At 42.5% G+C, this 16,939-nt stretch overlaps 1 protein-coding gene across 5 annotated transcripts in view; it reads left to right on the top strand.

Annotated features, from left to right (window-relative positions):
* Positions 1 to 16,939, top strand: part of LOC139752068 (teneurin-a-like) — a 1,037,677-nt gene that overhangs the window by 825,061 nt on the left and 195,677 nt on the right. For all 5 annotated transcript variants that reach the window (XM_071667906.1, XM_071667907.1, XM_071667905.1 and 2 more), the window contains one exon: positions 269 to 478. In XM_071667906.1, coding sequence (XP_071524007.1) covers positions 269 to 478 — 210 coding nt within the window. The remainder of the gene's footprint in view (positions 1 to 268; positions 479 to 16,939) is intronic.

Below are 16,939 nucleotides of genomic sequence, written 5' to 3'. Positions count from 1 at the left end.
GTGTGTGTGTGTGTGTGTGAGACACTTTATGAAAAGTTATCAGTAAATATTTTTATGTGTGTGTGTGTGTGTGTGTGTGTGTGCGCGCGCGCGCGCGCGCGCGCGAAATACTAGTGTTTTTTGTGTTTTAAGAGGAAGTTGCTAGTGTTACTACCTGGTGTGTTTTAGTATTTAATTGGTTATATTAATTTAGTCTTCATTTTCTGTCTGTTTTACTGTTGTGTTCATCCTTTTCTGCCACTAACAATGTTTTTCTCCTCCGCCACAGTGGATTGTGAGGACCCGTCGTGTGGAGGGCGAGGGTGGTGTGTGGAGGGACGATGTGTCTGCCGAGCAGGCTGGACGGGCAACAACTGCTCCACGGTGGACCACAAGGTCTTCACCTGCCTCCCCGACTGTTCAGGTCACGGCCACTACGATCTCCACGCCTCCGCCTGCGTCTGCGACACCTACTGGACCGGTCCCGACTGCGCTGAAGGTAAGGAGCGTCATATAGAAGTAAACAACAAAAAAAGAAAAAAAAGAAATAACTTAGGTGCTTTTACTTTTGATATGAAATGACATTTCCAGACTGCTGTGGAAGCCTCATAACATCATTGGTGCGGTCGTAGGTTTACAATGCTTATGTATATATATATATATATATATATATATATATATATATATATATATATATATATATATATTTATATGTATTAAGCACTATTGGTGTTACCGGACTCCTCATGCTTGTGGTTACATCGCGAGTAAAAAGTCGACATTAGGGGGTACAGCTTCGTCCAAGAACTCTTCGCTCAGAGTCTAGTTTCCTGCTCCTGATCGTAGCGCATTCTCGAAGCTACAGCAGCTTCCCTACACCCAGACCAAGTTTTCTATTACGATAATAATAATGATGTGATATTTATTTTTTCAGTGGCGCGTATTGTATGGACGATGGACCGTTCAGTTTTAGGGAAATAAATTTAAGGAAAATCGCACAAATATGTGATGACACTAATTTCATTTTTCACTCGGGCCACTGTAATTTCCCGAGTGTGTACTTAATATAATTAAGTCTGAGCTTTGATGCTGCATTAAAAAAGCGAAACTGCCACTGTGTTCGGCGGTACGTGGCATATACTTATTTTCGTTTGGCATTTTTTTTTTTTTTTTTTAGCGTTTGCTTTTCATTATAGTGGACTCAGTGCACATGGAACCAGTTCCTCTGGCCCGTACGCTCTGAATACACATCTTATTTACCGTTGGTTTGCCATTAACCCAAATTCATCTTAAATAGAAATCTCATCGTATCGCTTTGAATCAAGGTGTACAATTATTTAGTTATTTTTGCATCTGGCTCATTTTGATAACCGGCTCCTTCACCAACGTGGCAAAAAGCAAATGAAATGCGACAGAGGATATATCCCACGTAAGTAGAGCCAGGCACATACTCTCCTGGGGTATGTTGAGAGTATGTCGGCTTGTTCTCTCAGTTTTGGGGACTCTTGCTGGCTAGAGGAGATGGCTGGAAGGTTCTTGGATCCAGTTGAAGGATTCAGTGAGATTAATCCTAGGGGTTTATAGCGTCAGTGATCAAGTTAATGGTAACTAGAGGTTTTATTGCGGATGTGACTCAGTTAGTGTTAGTTAGAGGGTTTATTGCGTCTGTGATGACCAAGTTAATGATAACTCGAGGGATTATTGGGTCGGTGATTAAGTTAATGATAACTAGAGGGATCAGTGGGTCGGTGATTAAGTTAATGATAACTAGAGGGATTATTGGGTCGGTGATTAAATTAATGATAACTAAGGGATCATTGGGTCGGTGATTAAGTTAATGATAACTAGAAGGATTATTTTGTCATTGAGAAGAGGAGGTCATTCTAGGTGATTTTAAGAACGTGATCATTATGTTCAGAAACAGTTTTCAGAAATACTCGGAAATGAGACAGAATAGGTTGCAGTTGATGAAAAGGTTTAGACTGAAGACTTCGTAAGGTTGAGCACAGAGTTTACAGGTCGTTGAGAAATGCCTCAGTTGGTCATGATTCAAATGAATTTAAAGGATCAAGAAAGAGTTAGACACAGCATATGTGTGAAAGATTCGGAATCTGGAGAGAAAATCGGTGATTCCTCTGATATTTGGAATGGTTAAAAGTTTAGAATAGTACTGTGTAGGGTTCGAACAGTATTTGAAACTAATAAAGAATGGATCAGATGGTCAGGAAAGAGCATCTGAGAGGAGTTAGGAGGTTTAGTTAGGGTCGACTGACAGTGGTACAGATCATCAACAAAAATGGATTTACCAAATGGCGTCCTAGCTTCGTCTCTTCAATGTATATCAACTGACTGTTATATTTCTCTATTGTGTCTCCCCTGGATGATGTGATTATTACACGAAAGTGCACTTTGGAACTTTTCGTGTTTCATTTTCCCCGTGGACTCATAGGAATATCTTGATCACGCGCAAAATTGTGATCCTTTCCATATATATATATATATATATATATATATATATATATATATATATATATATATATATATATATATATATATATATAGATAGATAGATAGATAGATAGATAGATATAGATATATATATATATAAATAGATAGATAGATAGATAGATATAGATATATATATAAATAGATAGATAGATAGATAGATAGATAGATATTTCAAAGTGGTACGGTTATTGTTACCAGCTGTATCAGGATATTGATGGAAGACACTTTCCCTTTATAGCTCTAGATAGAGAAAGAAAAAGCCTCTCCTCCTCCTCCTCCTCCTCCTCCTCAATATATCATGTTTTTTCGCGGAGGTTATCTTGAAAACGCAAAGAGAAAAAAAATCTTACAAGATGTCTCTCGTATCTTGTATAACCTTCTGTCTCCCCGTATGTGATCCGAGTTGTATGAAGTGTTAGGTGACCCGTATTTGGCAGGTACGTGTTCAAGTCATGGGTCTTGGTGTTGTGTTGTACCTTACAAGAAATAATGATGAACATGATTTTGTTGGATGTACGTTAGTCGTAATTAAAATTACTTCACGTCGTAAAGAAAAAAAAAAGAAAAGCTTATTAAGCATCAAATAAATGATTGCTTCATTATTCATGAAAGGATCCTCAACAATAACTGAGTATGATTATTTATATAACTCCAGAGTTATGTCGCTTTTCATGAGTAATTCTGAAGATGAAGTTCTCGTTATTTAAGTGTTTACAGTTTTAAAATGAAAACACGTAAACAGGTCGGGTAACAGCCTTCTTTTCTAGATTGGTGGTGTAGTTAACATTTCCAAATCGGGGAAAACAGTCAAGGAGTTGACCACTCCAATATGCCGGACAAGTCTCGTAAAGGTGACATTGTGGGTTGTAAAGAACCTTAGACAAAAGACACGGGACAGATATAAACTTAAACGGAGATATAGCCACTGCGTTCTATTTTGCCCCTATGTGGTTGGATGTCGTAAAAACCTTCAGGAAACAAGGAAATATGTAGGATCAGCATGAAGGATCAGCCAGAAGGATCTGCTGTTAGACCGTTTTGTTACTGATGATATCAGATACCAAGACGAAAAACAATATATTCTAAAAGTAGAGGCATTAGGGAATGACAGACAGTACCAACAAAAGTTAAGTTAGGAACGAAGATGGTGGTAATTTGAAGGAGTTCGAAGACTTGATTTCAGCAGAGGATGTCACAGAAGTGTGTGGTACTTTGTGGAAGGTAGTGGTGGAATATCATTAAGGAACAACGTGGTTGAATGAGATTCGTGGAGGTTGGTTACTTAAAAGGACATTCAAAAGTTTTGGGGAGAGAAGCTGAATCATTCAAAAAAACAGTGGCAAGTAGAATATATACAATGTGAAGAAGATAAGTTTCCCGATAATAGATGACACATATAAATGATAATGTGTAGGTTTAAAAGGAAAGAATTAAATGTGGAAATCTCAGAGAAAAAAAAGAAAAGGAAAAAGAAATCCAGCAGTGATTAATGTGGTAGCTTGATGCAGGCAGCCCACATTCAGGAATATATTTTTTTTTTTGATAGAAAGGATCTCGTGGTATGTAGCCCAGGCCATGTTGTTAAGGTCAATATGTGAGCAAGTGAACATTGGCACCTCACACTCCATGTCAACACTGTTGGCTTCACACGCCCACATTTATACAGTCGCCCTCGAGTATTTTCAGTCCTCAGTGTGTTGGATTTATTAATGCATGAAATACATTAGTAACAAGATTAATGGGTGTATTTTTCGTATTTGCTTTAAAGCGCATGAATTTCACATTTTCGGAAATTTTAAAGAGTCGTACATTTGAAATGTTAGCTTCCGTGGCGGTGTGGGTTAACCATGAATTCAGGAAGGCCATGTTCGAGTTTTGGTTTAGGAACTCAGCTTACAGCCATGCCAGTTATTCGTCTTAAACTTCATGTGATGAGAGGCAAGACCCTCATATGTGACCCAGTGCCCGTGATTCATTCATTTAGAAATGTTATAATGATTATGAATGCGATAAAAATGATGATGATAATAATGATAATAATAGTAATGATAATAATAGTAAAATGATAATAATAATAATAATAATGATAATAATAATAATGATAATGATAATAGTAATAATTGTAATAATAATAATAATAATAATAATAATAATAATAATGATAATAATAATGAATACTTCCCACGTATTCCCTGCGTGTCGTAGAAGGCGACTAAAAGGGAAGGGAGCGGGGGGCTGGAAATCCTCCCCTCTCGTTTTTTTTTTTTTTTTTTTTCTAATTTTCCAAAAGAAGGAACAGAGAAGAGGGGCCAGGTGAGGATATTCCCTCCAAGGCCCAGTCCTCTGTTCTTAACGCTACCTCGCTATTGCGGGAAATAGCGAATAGTATGAACAAATAATGAAAATAATAATGATAATAGTATTGATAATAATAATGATGATAATAAGATGAAGAAGAATATAAATACGTAATAATGGCTTATTTGATACTTGGAAATGAAAATATATTTACAGTTCTAACTTTAATGACTCTCCTGCCGCAGTAACCCCGCTTCTTTGGGACTCCTGCAGCGCACAGGAATGTGGCTACGTCCACCGGGCGGGGCAATAGATTTAGACGTGTGGTAACGCTGTGTATAATTCGTCTGCGTAAGTTGAGTGCTGAACAATGAAAGTTACGGACCTGAGACGTGTTTGTAATGTTGTAGAGATGGGTGATGTCCAAAGTGCGGACGAGAAGGTGTGACTCGTACATCCCTGGGGGAGTGTAGTTTTAGATGGAAATATTTCTAATGATGTAGAATTCAAGCTTGGGTTGGAAGAGCGGTTGTTTTAGTGGTGGTAATTACTGAGAGTATGTACACATTATGGGAATGGCAAATAGTTATGATAAGTTTGTTGTCAGGTGTTGCATTGGGTGACACAGTATTGTACACGTAATACAAGTTCTGTGAGGCTTTCCCTGTGATTATAACACCCGTTATCTAAACTGAATATCTCCTCGTCTGTTAATGTTTATGATGTAAAAGTCACATGGGAAATAAAAGTGATTTAGTGGTTTTTTTTTTATCTTTTTTCATCAGATTTATTCACGTGGGGCTGCCTTAAGCCTCTGCAGTCACGTATAGGAAAGAGAAACGGAGAAAGAAGAAATGTATAATATCGGTCGCAGTTCTTTTTCGTTCATTTTCCTTATGCTCATAATGGATGGAAATTCATGCCCTGTTTTTTTACTATGCAAGGATCGTCGTCATGATTGAGGAACGCAAGTCAAGTTGTTACTTTTTCTCAGTAGCGTCTGGTAACGTTCACCCGGCATCGCATTCACGACCGTGAAAGTAATAAGAGAATCGATCATCAAAATCAGATTACTTTGTCAGACTTCCATATTCATCGTACCACGGAAAACCTTAAACCTTAATGACCAATGGGAAATCGAGATCCAATGACAGTGGCAGACTCATTATTTGGCTGAGGGGTGTAGGCCTGGTGGCTTGGTAGGGACGTAGGGAGAGGGGAGCGGGGGGAATATATCAGGGGGTTAGTGGTGGGTTGGCTAATTGGTTGGTGAGATGGAGACACAAGGAGAGGTAGGGGGAGCACAAGGCGTGATGGTGGCGTTGCTGGTTCGTGGACGTGGGGGCATAAGAGATACGGGGGTTCGTTTTGGTTGGTTCATTAGGGAGGAGGGGGGCGCGAGAGTTGGTTGATACCTTGGTTGGTTGAAGGGGAGGTGGGGAAAACAAAAGGTCGATGGGAAGGGGTGGTGCTTGGTTGGTAGGGAACACGAGGGTTGGTGTAACGGATTGGCCGGTTTGGCTGTGGAACGTGGGAGAACACGGGGTTAGTGTTGGTCGGCTGGGGAGGCAGGAGGTCGTGGGTTAGGGGAGTCGGGGAGGATGGTGATGGTGGAGGATGGGAGGGTGGTGGGGGATGGGGGAAAGGCATGGGGAGGGAGGAGGAGGGAGGGAAGAAAGCAGGAAAATTAAACTTCAAAACGCTTCATCCGTTTACAACCAAAACCGTGTTCCAGGGCACCCGACACCCCCCATATCCCCTCCCCACCCCATCACACAGACAAAAAAGGACTTTTTATTAAAGCGACGGAAGACGAAAGTATTCAGGGAATGCAAATATCAGCTGGAATGTGGCCTTGCTGTATGATGAATGGAGTTTGGATATGGATGCCTCTGATATCCCTCGACAGCAGGCACGGACACGGGGAGGGATTTCTCTCTCTCTCTCTCTCTCTCTCTCTCTCTCTCTCTCTCTCTCTCTCTCTCTCTCTCTCTCTATATATATATATATATATATATATATATATATATATATATATATATATATATATATATATATATATTTTAATTTTCCAAAAGAAGAAACAGAGAAGGGGGCCAGGTGAGGATATTCCCTCAAAGGCCCAGTCCTCTGTTCTTAACGCTGCCTTGCTATCGGGGGAAGTGGCGAATAGTATGAAAGAAAAAGATATATATATATATATATATATATATATATATATATATATATATATATATATATATATATATAATATGTATATTATTATTATCATTATACTTTGTCGCTGTCTCCCGCGTTGGCGAGGTAGCGCAAGGAAACAGACGAAAGAATGGCCCAACCCACCCACATACACATGTATATACATAAACGCCCGCACGCGCACATATACATACATATACATTTCAACGTGTACATACATATACATACACATATTCATACATACTGCCTTCATCTGAATGTATGTCACACACACACACACACACACACACACACACACACACACACACACACACACACACACACACACTTGCAAACACAGTTGTGTGCGTCAGCACACATGCACTGCGTTTCCATATATGCATGTGCATCAAACATGCAAGCAAGCATGCATGCGATGCTGGGGTATGCGTGAATACGTGCGTTCCTTAGTTTCTTTGGCTGGTATATCCGCCCCTCCCCCCACTCTCTACACACACGCACACACACACACACACCCGTCGCTATCACCACTCGTGTTGGACAATAATCCCGCCAACTTTTGGATTAATATTCTCAAAATTGCGCCAGGGTCACAAGTTTGTCAATAAAGACTGTTGGCCTTCCTCTCCGCCCTCTACATGCGCAGCTCGCTACTCACCCTCGTCCTCTACACCTCCCTCCCTCCCTGCCACTCTCCACTCTCTTATTCACACCTTCTCAGTTGTGTGTCTCGCTGCTTCTGTCCGTCCTTACCTCCATCTTATTTTTCTCTCATCCTTCTTTCTTATCAGCGTTTTTGTCTCCTTCTTGCTTCCTCCCCGTATTGTAGTTTCTTTACTCTCTCTCTTTCTCTCTCTCTTATACTGTGGTGAGTACTACGCGCTATTCCCGCCTTTTCGCAAAGTGTCGTTCGTACGTACTTCGAGGTAGGTTCTCTCTCTCTCTCTCTCTCTCTCTCTCTCTCTCTCTCTCTCTCTCTCTCTCTCTCTCTCTCTCTCTCTCTCTCTCTCTCTCTCTCTCTCTCCCCCTCCCTCCCGACTCAATATTATGCCCGACTCTCTCCTCTCCCCCCCGTGCCACTGTCAACAAGGGCATAGTTTACATTCTTATTACATACACCTGAGGCGCACCCCCGGACCGAAGCCCTCATAAACAACCAGGCTGAACGGAACCTCCTCCCGATTCAATTTCACAGCGCCTTTTTTCAGGGAATCGTAATCCTTGCTTTTATGGAAGTCCCTCTCTTCGTCAAGGGGAGGGGGACGCTGTTGAATACATTCGCCAAAGCACGGCCATAGAAGCTGGTTTGATAGAGGCATGAGTGTACGTTATGTATGTATGTATGTATGTATGTATGTTTCTCTGCTCTTTACCTTTTCGTCTGGATTCGAGACTTGTCTTTGGTTTATTTTTTGGTGATAACTTTGGCTTTAGGATCGTTCCTTTAATCTGGGAGACGGGAAGACTATAGTAGTTTAATTTGGAGGATTGGAGACATTCTTAAACTGTAGTAGGAATGCTGGAAGTTGAGATGCTTATTGATAAGAGATCTGAATCTCTTGTGATTGGGATGGCAGGGACTTTGGAGAGTTGCACACCCCTTGGAATCAGGAATTGGAAACACAGGGTGTTGGAATACTTTGAACGCTGCTGCTGCTCCAGGTAAAGTGGATTCATATAAATCAGGGGAAAAAAGTTGACTTTATCATCCGGATATTCTAAAAGCTTGTGACTGAAGGACTGTAAATGTTCTTTAAAATCAGAAACGAGTCACTCTTGTGGTTGAAAAATTCAAATTTGGTTTGAAAATGTGAAGACTTTGTGGATGCTCCTTGTGATCCAGAAGTAGAAGCCATCATGAAGTCACTAAGTCAAGATATCTTGAAGCTGTGGCCAAAGTTGTGATGATTAAGATTTTGTCTTTCCTTTGTAGTCAGTCACTTCGAATTGTGTCATTCTTCCAGTAATTGCGTTTGGTGTCTGCAGTTAATGTCACGAGTCCTGATTCGACATTTTGGCTGTAATTGTTTATCAAATTGCTCACGAATTCAATCTCAGGACCGTGTCTTCTGTAGCAGATTAGATATCGATTTGTGCAGTTCACCTTGCAATAATCTGGAGTTCAGGTATTTTGCAGTAACTTCCAAGGAAGTATATTATTTCTTAAAGGATTTGTCACAGTCTTCATGTACACGGAAGGGTGAAATTCTGTTGGAATAGCAGTTTAGAATGTCCCTTGTCGTATCTCAGTGATGAGGATACTGTTATTTTGACGGTATGTGACATAGTCTACTCGACTAGATATGTGACATATTGAGGTGGCGGACCTTTTGAACAGTGACATCAATCCTTCAGAGGACGACCTGGTGGGTAAGACCGTCGCTTTCAGCAGCAAGAGAACGCCGATACCAACTTTCCGAGACCATGGTATTATTGATGCTGAGTCTCCCAAGCCTTGCCAACAATGGACCCACCATCCTCACGGTAGAAGGAGGATTCGATTGGCAACATGCGTACTTTAGCAGTGGGAGAGCACGCCACATTCCCAAAGTCCCGTTAAGTGGTAATTTCATCCTCGCTGCGTTCTATTTATGGCTCCATGTTCGGTCCATGTTCTGTCTCTGGTTTACACTTGGTTCAGTCATGGTTATGCTTCCGGGTCACTGTTAGTTTCTTTGCTCTTAAGTCCTCATTGGCTCACTCCTGATTCGTTCTTGGTTTTATGAATGGCATATTTCAAATCTGTTTGAAGGGACGTTTATGATTCTGTCCTTGATTCTACATTTAGTTCTCTCCTGATTCACTTGCCTGTCTGTGCTTGCATCTGGATCTTGTTAACTCACATCTGGTATGCGTGTAGGACATTCGTGTCACATTTAGTGGTTTACTGGCGCATTTCTCCTTGTCCCTAGCCTGCTCTAGGGTTGGTACTTAGGTCACTAACTCCGCCACTAACCTGCTCTAGAGGTGAGATCACCTTCGCCACTGACTTGAAGTACGAGTTGTAACAACCAGGTTTCACTTCCCTTGGTTGTGTCTCTTCAGGTTGGTTGTGTTGATCACCGTCAAACGGTTCCTGGCGTGTGGATTATTCATATCTCGCTCATGCTCAAGTCGCTCTGTGCCTGAGTTGAACCTCTCTGGCACTTGAATCACACCTGACTCACACTCAAGGCCCTCGAGTCTTCCGTTTGAGTTGCTGTTGGCTGGCTAGTTCGCTCTGAATTAACTCTGGGATCTTGTGAGGTAGATCCTTGTTCGCTGGTGTATCATACTTGGCAATTTCTTTTTTTTCTTTATTCATGCGACACCTCCGGTTTCTTCTCTCTTGAGAACACCATTGCGACTCTCCTCTAGCTTTTCTTTCAGTCTTCTTTGCGACACGTTTAGCCTGCCTTTGAGTCACGCTTGCGACACCTCTGCTTTGTCTCTGAGTCACCCCTGCGACTCTTCTGGTTTGTCTCTTGAGTCACCCTTGCGACTCTTCTGGTTTGTCTCTGAGTCACCCTTGCGACGTCTGTGGCTTTTCTTTGAATCAACCTTAAGATACCTCTAGTTTGTACATAATTGAATCACTCTTGGCTTACTAGTAGTTACTAGTTTTATAATATCGCGTTACTTATGGCTTCTGCCTTGAGATACCCGTGCTAAGGTAACTAGACCAAGATACTCATACATCTGTGCTGAGGTACGCTTGACTGAATTACTCATGTATCACTGATGAGTCACGCTACACTGAGTTACCTATGCTTCACTGCTGCGTTATTAATGCGTCACTGATGAGTCACGTTAGACTGAGTTACTCTTGCTTCACTGCTGAGTTATTAATGCCTTTCACTTATGACTCTCACGAGTCATTGGTGAGCAACTCCCGGCATCCACTTGTCTTTCTCATGGTTCACCGTTTGGTTACTCTAACCCTTCTCACAGGTTCCTGTTGGCGTCTACATGATCCGTTTCATTCGAATCAGCGAAGCTCAGTCCGTTCCACTCGAATCGGCAAAGCTCAGTCCGTTTCATTCGAATCAGCGAAGCTCATTCCGTTCCACTCGAGTCTGCGAAGCTCAGTCCGTTTCATTCGAATCAGCGTAGCTCAGTCCGTTTCACTTGAGTCAGTTTAGCTCAATTATGGCTCATTTCTGAGTGTCTGTTCCCCCGGTCTGCTTCTCCTTGGTCTTGTTTATGAGTCGTGATTGGACAGAATTGAGGATAGAGTTGTGAGCTCAATTGTAAGTCATTCTTAGCTCGATTTAAGGTGCAGTCTGGCTCACTCACTCGTGATTCGTACAGCACTTACTTGCTCTTGACTTCCTCATGCCAGGCAGTGCAGAATCAACCACGAGAAAGAAAAAAAAAAGGAAAAGAATCTTGCGTCATCCTAAGGTGGGTGGGGGGATGGTGAAAGTTTCCCGGCGGCCGCCGGAGCGCCTCTGGGTTTGTGGAGACTCGACCAGTGTGGCAAAAGTTAATTGTTTTCTGCTGCTGGTTTTGCTTGTTTTCTCAGACTCGTGAATATTAAACTTTTCATTTTAAAACTTTTCCATTCAGTGTAGTGGTTTTTCCACCTTCTTTCTTAACTATAAAGTTTTAGATTTTTTTTTGTTTTTTTTTAGTGATGAATGTGATTTTCTGTTTTCATGAACCGGAGTATTTGGAAGTTGGGAAATGTAAGGATTTATTCGTTCATGACTCTAAGTTAGACCATTAGGGACTTTATGGAAACAATTTGATAAGTTAGGTGTAGTGTGAAGTTGCAGTCAGGATGGATTGTGCCTGACATGGCTCGCCCGGCAGCTGGGTAAATGTTTTAGCGAAAGAGAAGCCGAGTCTGTGTTACACCGCTGCCAAGTTTAACTTCGAGTTTAATTCATATAGTTTTCTTTTGTCCTCTTTTATGTTGAAGTCAGATGTGGTTATCTTTGTCGAAGTTGTTTATCCTTGACTTGTTTATTCGAAATTTATTGTCGTCTAATATTGTATATCTGATGTACTCAGAAGTGTAAATTTTAGCCTTCTGTTACACATTCACGTAGGTTACCGTTATTCTGTACATCACTGCCGACTTTCTGTTACATAGACAGGTAATTAGTGCATAGTTCACTCACAGATTATGGTGTACATTTTAGTCTAAGAGTATATACATTCAGTTTATATAACCATATCGCCTTCATTAGTCGAGAGTATATATATATATATATATATATATATATATATATATATATATATATATATATATACACACGTGTGTGTGTGTGTATGTGTGTGTGTGTGTGTGTGTGTGTGTGTGTGTGTGTGTGTTTAACATACACGTTGTCGGACATTTCATGTTGCAATATATCTCATTTCCTGCTGATGCACCGCACTAATGAACCCCCTCTCAGGCTTCGTCCTTGTTAACGAAATGTAAGGCGAAACGAGATTCTAATAAAAACGAGATTAAACTCGCGCGAGATGGGGAGGGATTCCAAATGCTAGTGCCAGTGGCAGAGAGCGGTGAAAAAGATGAGAGAGTAATATGAAGCAAGAACAGTGTCGGTCAACTGCTTTGGTGCGCCATTTGAAGCAGCAGTCGAAACGCAAGGACGACCACAAGGAAATCAGGATTGATTCGTGTGAAGCGAAGGGGAAGGTTTGGAGTCATATAGACAAGTGCCTATATGAATGGTAGACCGATGTAGGATATAAGACTGGGAGTAACGACTTGTCGAAGAACTCCTCTCTCCAAATTAGTCTACACTACCGTACTTCTGGATATGCGCAGATGAGGCCGTTGTTCGTTTGTTCCTTACGCTCCCTCAGTCTGGTGGGGGGGTTGTTGTTGTTGTTGTGCATAAAGAGAATAAAGGCTTCTCAACTGTGCATTAGACTGTGGAGTGTTGCGGTAGATGTGGAGACACCAGGATGTATGTTTTACGACCTCTGTACAACTACATTCTGCGCACGGGACCTTCCCGTTGAGGGCTCGGTAGACTAACCCTTCGAGAACCATTTACCTACTAAGAAGCACGTAGGAAACCGTATTAATAAAGTCACTAGGTTGCATAAGGATTCTGAAAAGCAAAAAAAAAGTGTAAGAATCTTATATTCCTTTTTTTTTCAATGAAGGTTTGTCGTAAAGAATTTGTTCAAAAAAGTTCAGAAAACTTGTCATAAAAAAAGATTGAAATCTTGCCAAGTACAGGCAAGGCTGACATGAATAAAAGTCAGAACAATAAGAATATTCTAAAGCAGTAACATGGACCCAAACAGCACTGAGAGGTAAAGAATTCTTAGAGAGAGAGAGAGAGAGAGAGAGAGAGAGAGAGAGAGAGAGAGAGAGAGAGAGAGAGGACAGTCTGACTGAAGAATATGACCTGAAAAAGGCCAAAACAAAGCTTTTGAGAACAGTCCTGTGTAGAAAATGAGAGTCTAGGAGATGAGCAGTGACCTCCTCCTCCTCCTCCTCCTCCTCCTCTTCCCCCCTACCCTCCCTCCCTCCCTCCCTCCACACTACCCCAACCCACCCCGCAGCGGGGGCAAGGGAGGGAAGGGGAGGAGGGGATGTTAATGAGGGCGGGACTGACTTGAGTGCGTCTCGTGTCACACTGGCGGTGGAAGGTGAGTGCCTTCCGGCTCCCCTCCTCACCGACACCCCGTCTCCCTCCTCCTCCTCCTCCTCCTCCCCCACCTCCTCCTCACCCGTCTCATCCTCCTCTTCCTCACGCTGGATGGGATTAAGTCTTGGGAATTTTTCGTTTTTCATATTTTTTCTCCACGTGTTTTTCCCGCCGAATAGATTGTGTGTTCTTCTGGAATTGATTGACATAGGATAATTATGATTGCTTAATTGATTTATTTGTTTATCATTATTATTATAATGATGATAATGATAATAGTAATGATGTAATGATTTATTTTTATTATCATTATTATTATTATTATTATTATTATTATTATTATTATTATTGTGAATTCCTGGTTATCATCAAAGTTCATTTAGGTTATATATATTTTCATAATGATGTTCATGTGTAGATTTTGAGCCTCCACCGAGCACTCAGATGTCTGATGAATTAGTACTATAAGAAAAAGTGATATACACTGAGGTTCATGGGTCGTTTTGAATTGATGCTTTCATCGTATACTGATATACTTCCTGGACTTACCAATATATGGTATATACACGCATGATTACATGTTGCGCCACCCCAGGACATCTTTTACCGGGCTGCTATGGCTTCATGGTTCTTGCACACTTCGCGCAGGAGCTGGGGAACGTTGGACTCCTTTAGGGTATGAAGGTCCTGGAAGAGACTGGACTCCCCTCCGTCCCGTGAGGATGATACAGCCTCGCCCAGGCGTAACTTCTCCCTTGCTATGTCACCCACTTGTAGGCGGAGCGCGTCAACACCCATGTATACGTTTATTCATGTGAATGTAAAGTTTGAATACATAGATGGCACGTTGTTCGAGGCCATGGATATACTTCTATCACCGTTATCGTCAAGAATATTCGTCCAATGAGCACGTCATCTACGACCCTTGGATATTGTGGCCTGGCTTTGGAACAAAGATCATGATGCCCAAGGGTCGTACTGTCGTGCTGAAGGGTCGTACCGTCGTGCTCAAGGGTCGTGCCGTCGGGCTCAGAGATCGTACCGTCGTATTCAGGGGTCGTACCGTTAGGCTGGAGGGTCGTGCAGTCTTGCTCAAGGGTCGTGCCGTCGTGCTCAGGGGTCTTACCGTCGTGCTCAGGGGGTCGTGCCGTCGTGCTGAGGGGTCGTACAGTCTTGCTCAAGGATCGTGGCATCGTGCTCAAGGGTCGTGCCGTCGTGCTCAGGGGGTCGTACCGTCGTGCTCAGGGTCGTACCGTCGGGCTGAAGCAGATACGCGCAAAGTATCCGCGAGTGAAATGAATTTTCACCCTCCTCCTCCTCCTCCTCCTCCTCCTCCTCGTGCCGGCTGCAGCACCCTGCCTGGCTCCCTCCTTGCCTTCCTCCCTCCCCAACCACTGCGTTTTGCTGGAGGGTCATCACACACTGTTTGTTGTCGTCCTTCACGCACTCAAGTGGCACTTAAGAGCCGTCTGGGTCACTCCTCCTCGCCCTCGAGTTTTTGAAGCTCTTATGAACTGCCTCAGTTTTTTGGCGGTATGAGCGTCAGGGGCCGAGCTAGCGAGGTTCGCTGCGTCGTTGGTGGCGCTGCCTCCCAAGTCATGTCCTTCCTCACCGCTGATCTGGTGAGGTCTTCAGGAAATCTAACAACTGTTGCTACAGTGTACTACAGCAGGAGCAGTGCCCCTAAGATGGCCATGAAAATACAGCTCGTGAAGATTTTAGAAGAGTGAGTGTAGAACTTATAATACTCATTTACCTGGTCTTTCGAGGCGCGATAAAAAGCAGGCACTAGGGAAACAGATGTCGTATCATAACGCGCACTCGAGTTGTCCTGTACAGTGTTGAAGTGTTTGGGAAGTTGTTGCCTGATTAACGAGGAGGAATGAGAGTACTTCATGTGTGTGTGTGAGTGTGAGTGTGTGTGTGTGTGGTTCTTATCACCGTAGGCCTGACTGCCATATGCCTTTTGTCTGGATTCTGTTTGTTGGGTGGTCCTGGCCACGAATCACTTCCCCGTGTCCCACAGATTTTGTGCCGCCTGAGTGATCCTCCTGGTATTTCTTACCATATTGTCATACGTGTCCTCTCTTTCTCCCTCTCCCTCCCTCGGTAGTACATGTGTTAGAGTGATATGGTCTTCTGAATGTTGTATCCACTATAGCATATGTCGATATATCACTCCCCAGCAGTCATTATACCAACACTTATTCCCGTATTCCCCCTATTTTCCCAAACCGGATTTATCGTATCTTCCGTATTGTTCTTTGAAATGTAGACTCTCCGTTATTGTCTACTTTTGTATATCACCTTCAACCCTGTGTCTCCTAGATGTCCTGGGTCACTTACCCTATTTTTTTTTACTAAACTTGACTGTTGTTCTGAAGAGTTCATCGACCACTCTTCATAAGACTTAGAGAATATGACTCTTCATCGTATGTTCGTTTGTTCATCAGCGCTCCGCTGTCTGCTTAACCTTAACACGCACCTGGATGCCTGTTTTATCTTCAGACTTCTGTAATAACTTGACCGTCACTTTTATTATGACGATGATATAATAGTTATCTCTCTCAGTAATGTTACACGTCACAATTTCAATTTGCATATCAAAATTTTAAGAAAAATGCATCAATTTTTTTTATTCGTTTCTCTCTGGCGTACTCTCTTTGGCACGTTGTTCGAGGTCATGGATGCACTATTATCACTTGTTTTCACTCTCCTTTGTCCCTGTGATCATTCGAAGTCATCGCTCGCCCGCCATCATAGTCAGTTTGGGTAACTGAGGTGTGTGTGTGTCTGTGTGTGTGTGTGTGTGTGTGTGTGTGTGTGTGTGCAGTGAGAGCGTCTTCAAGAAGTTGATGTTGAGTGGCTGCCTCTCTTCAAGACCCAGCCAATCACGGGGGTCCCACTAGAGAGCTCGGTCCTGAAGCCAGTCTCTTGTTGTTGGACCCTAACATGTCTTCCTCTCCCTCGTCTTTTTCTTCTCCTTCCTTACATGCTGGCTTTTTATTTCTTCATTTCCTTTTCCTCTTTGTTCTGTCATTGCTTCACTTTTATTTTCCATGCTTACCCTCTGTATGTGTGTGTGTGTGTGTGTGTGTGTGTGTACGCTTATGAGTGCTTACGACGACGAATATTGACAAATAGCTTGACTAACGCGTAGCGCTCTACCAAGAAAATATAGAGTTACAAAGAACAAGTCTTTGTGATCTACACGTCGCCAAGTGTTACGTGTGAGGTGGGTGAGATGGTATAGTTGTGGACTGAAGCAGCCACCAGCCCACGTGTGGATGAAGACAGCAACCTGAGTCTTAAGGAATGAAACTTGGCAAGGGAAATATTGTTGGCTCACTCCACAGCCG

Source organism: Panulirus ornatus, chromosome 12 (genome assembly GCF_036320965.1).
Source record: "Panulirus ornatus isolate Po-2019 chromosome 12, ASM3632096v1, whole genome shotgun sequence".
Classification (NCBI taxonomy): Eukaryota; Metazoa; Arthropoda; class Malacostraca; order Decapoda; family Palinuridae; genus Panulirus; species Panulirus ornatus.
The sequence above is the reverse complement of the archived record's forward strand: the minus strand, read 5'-3'. Positions and strand labels throughout refer to the sequence as shown.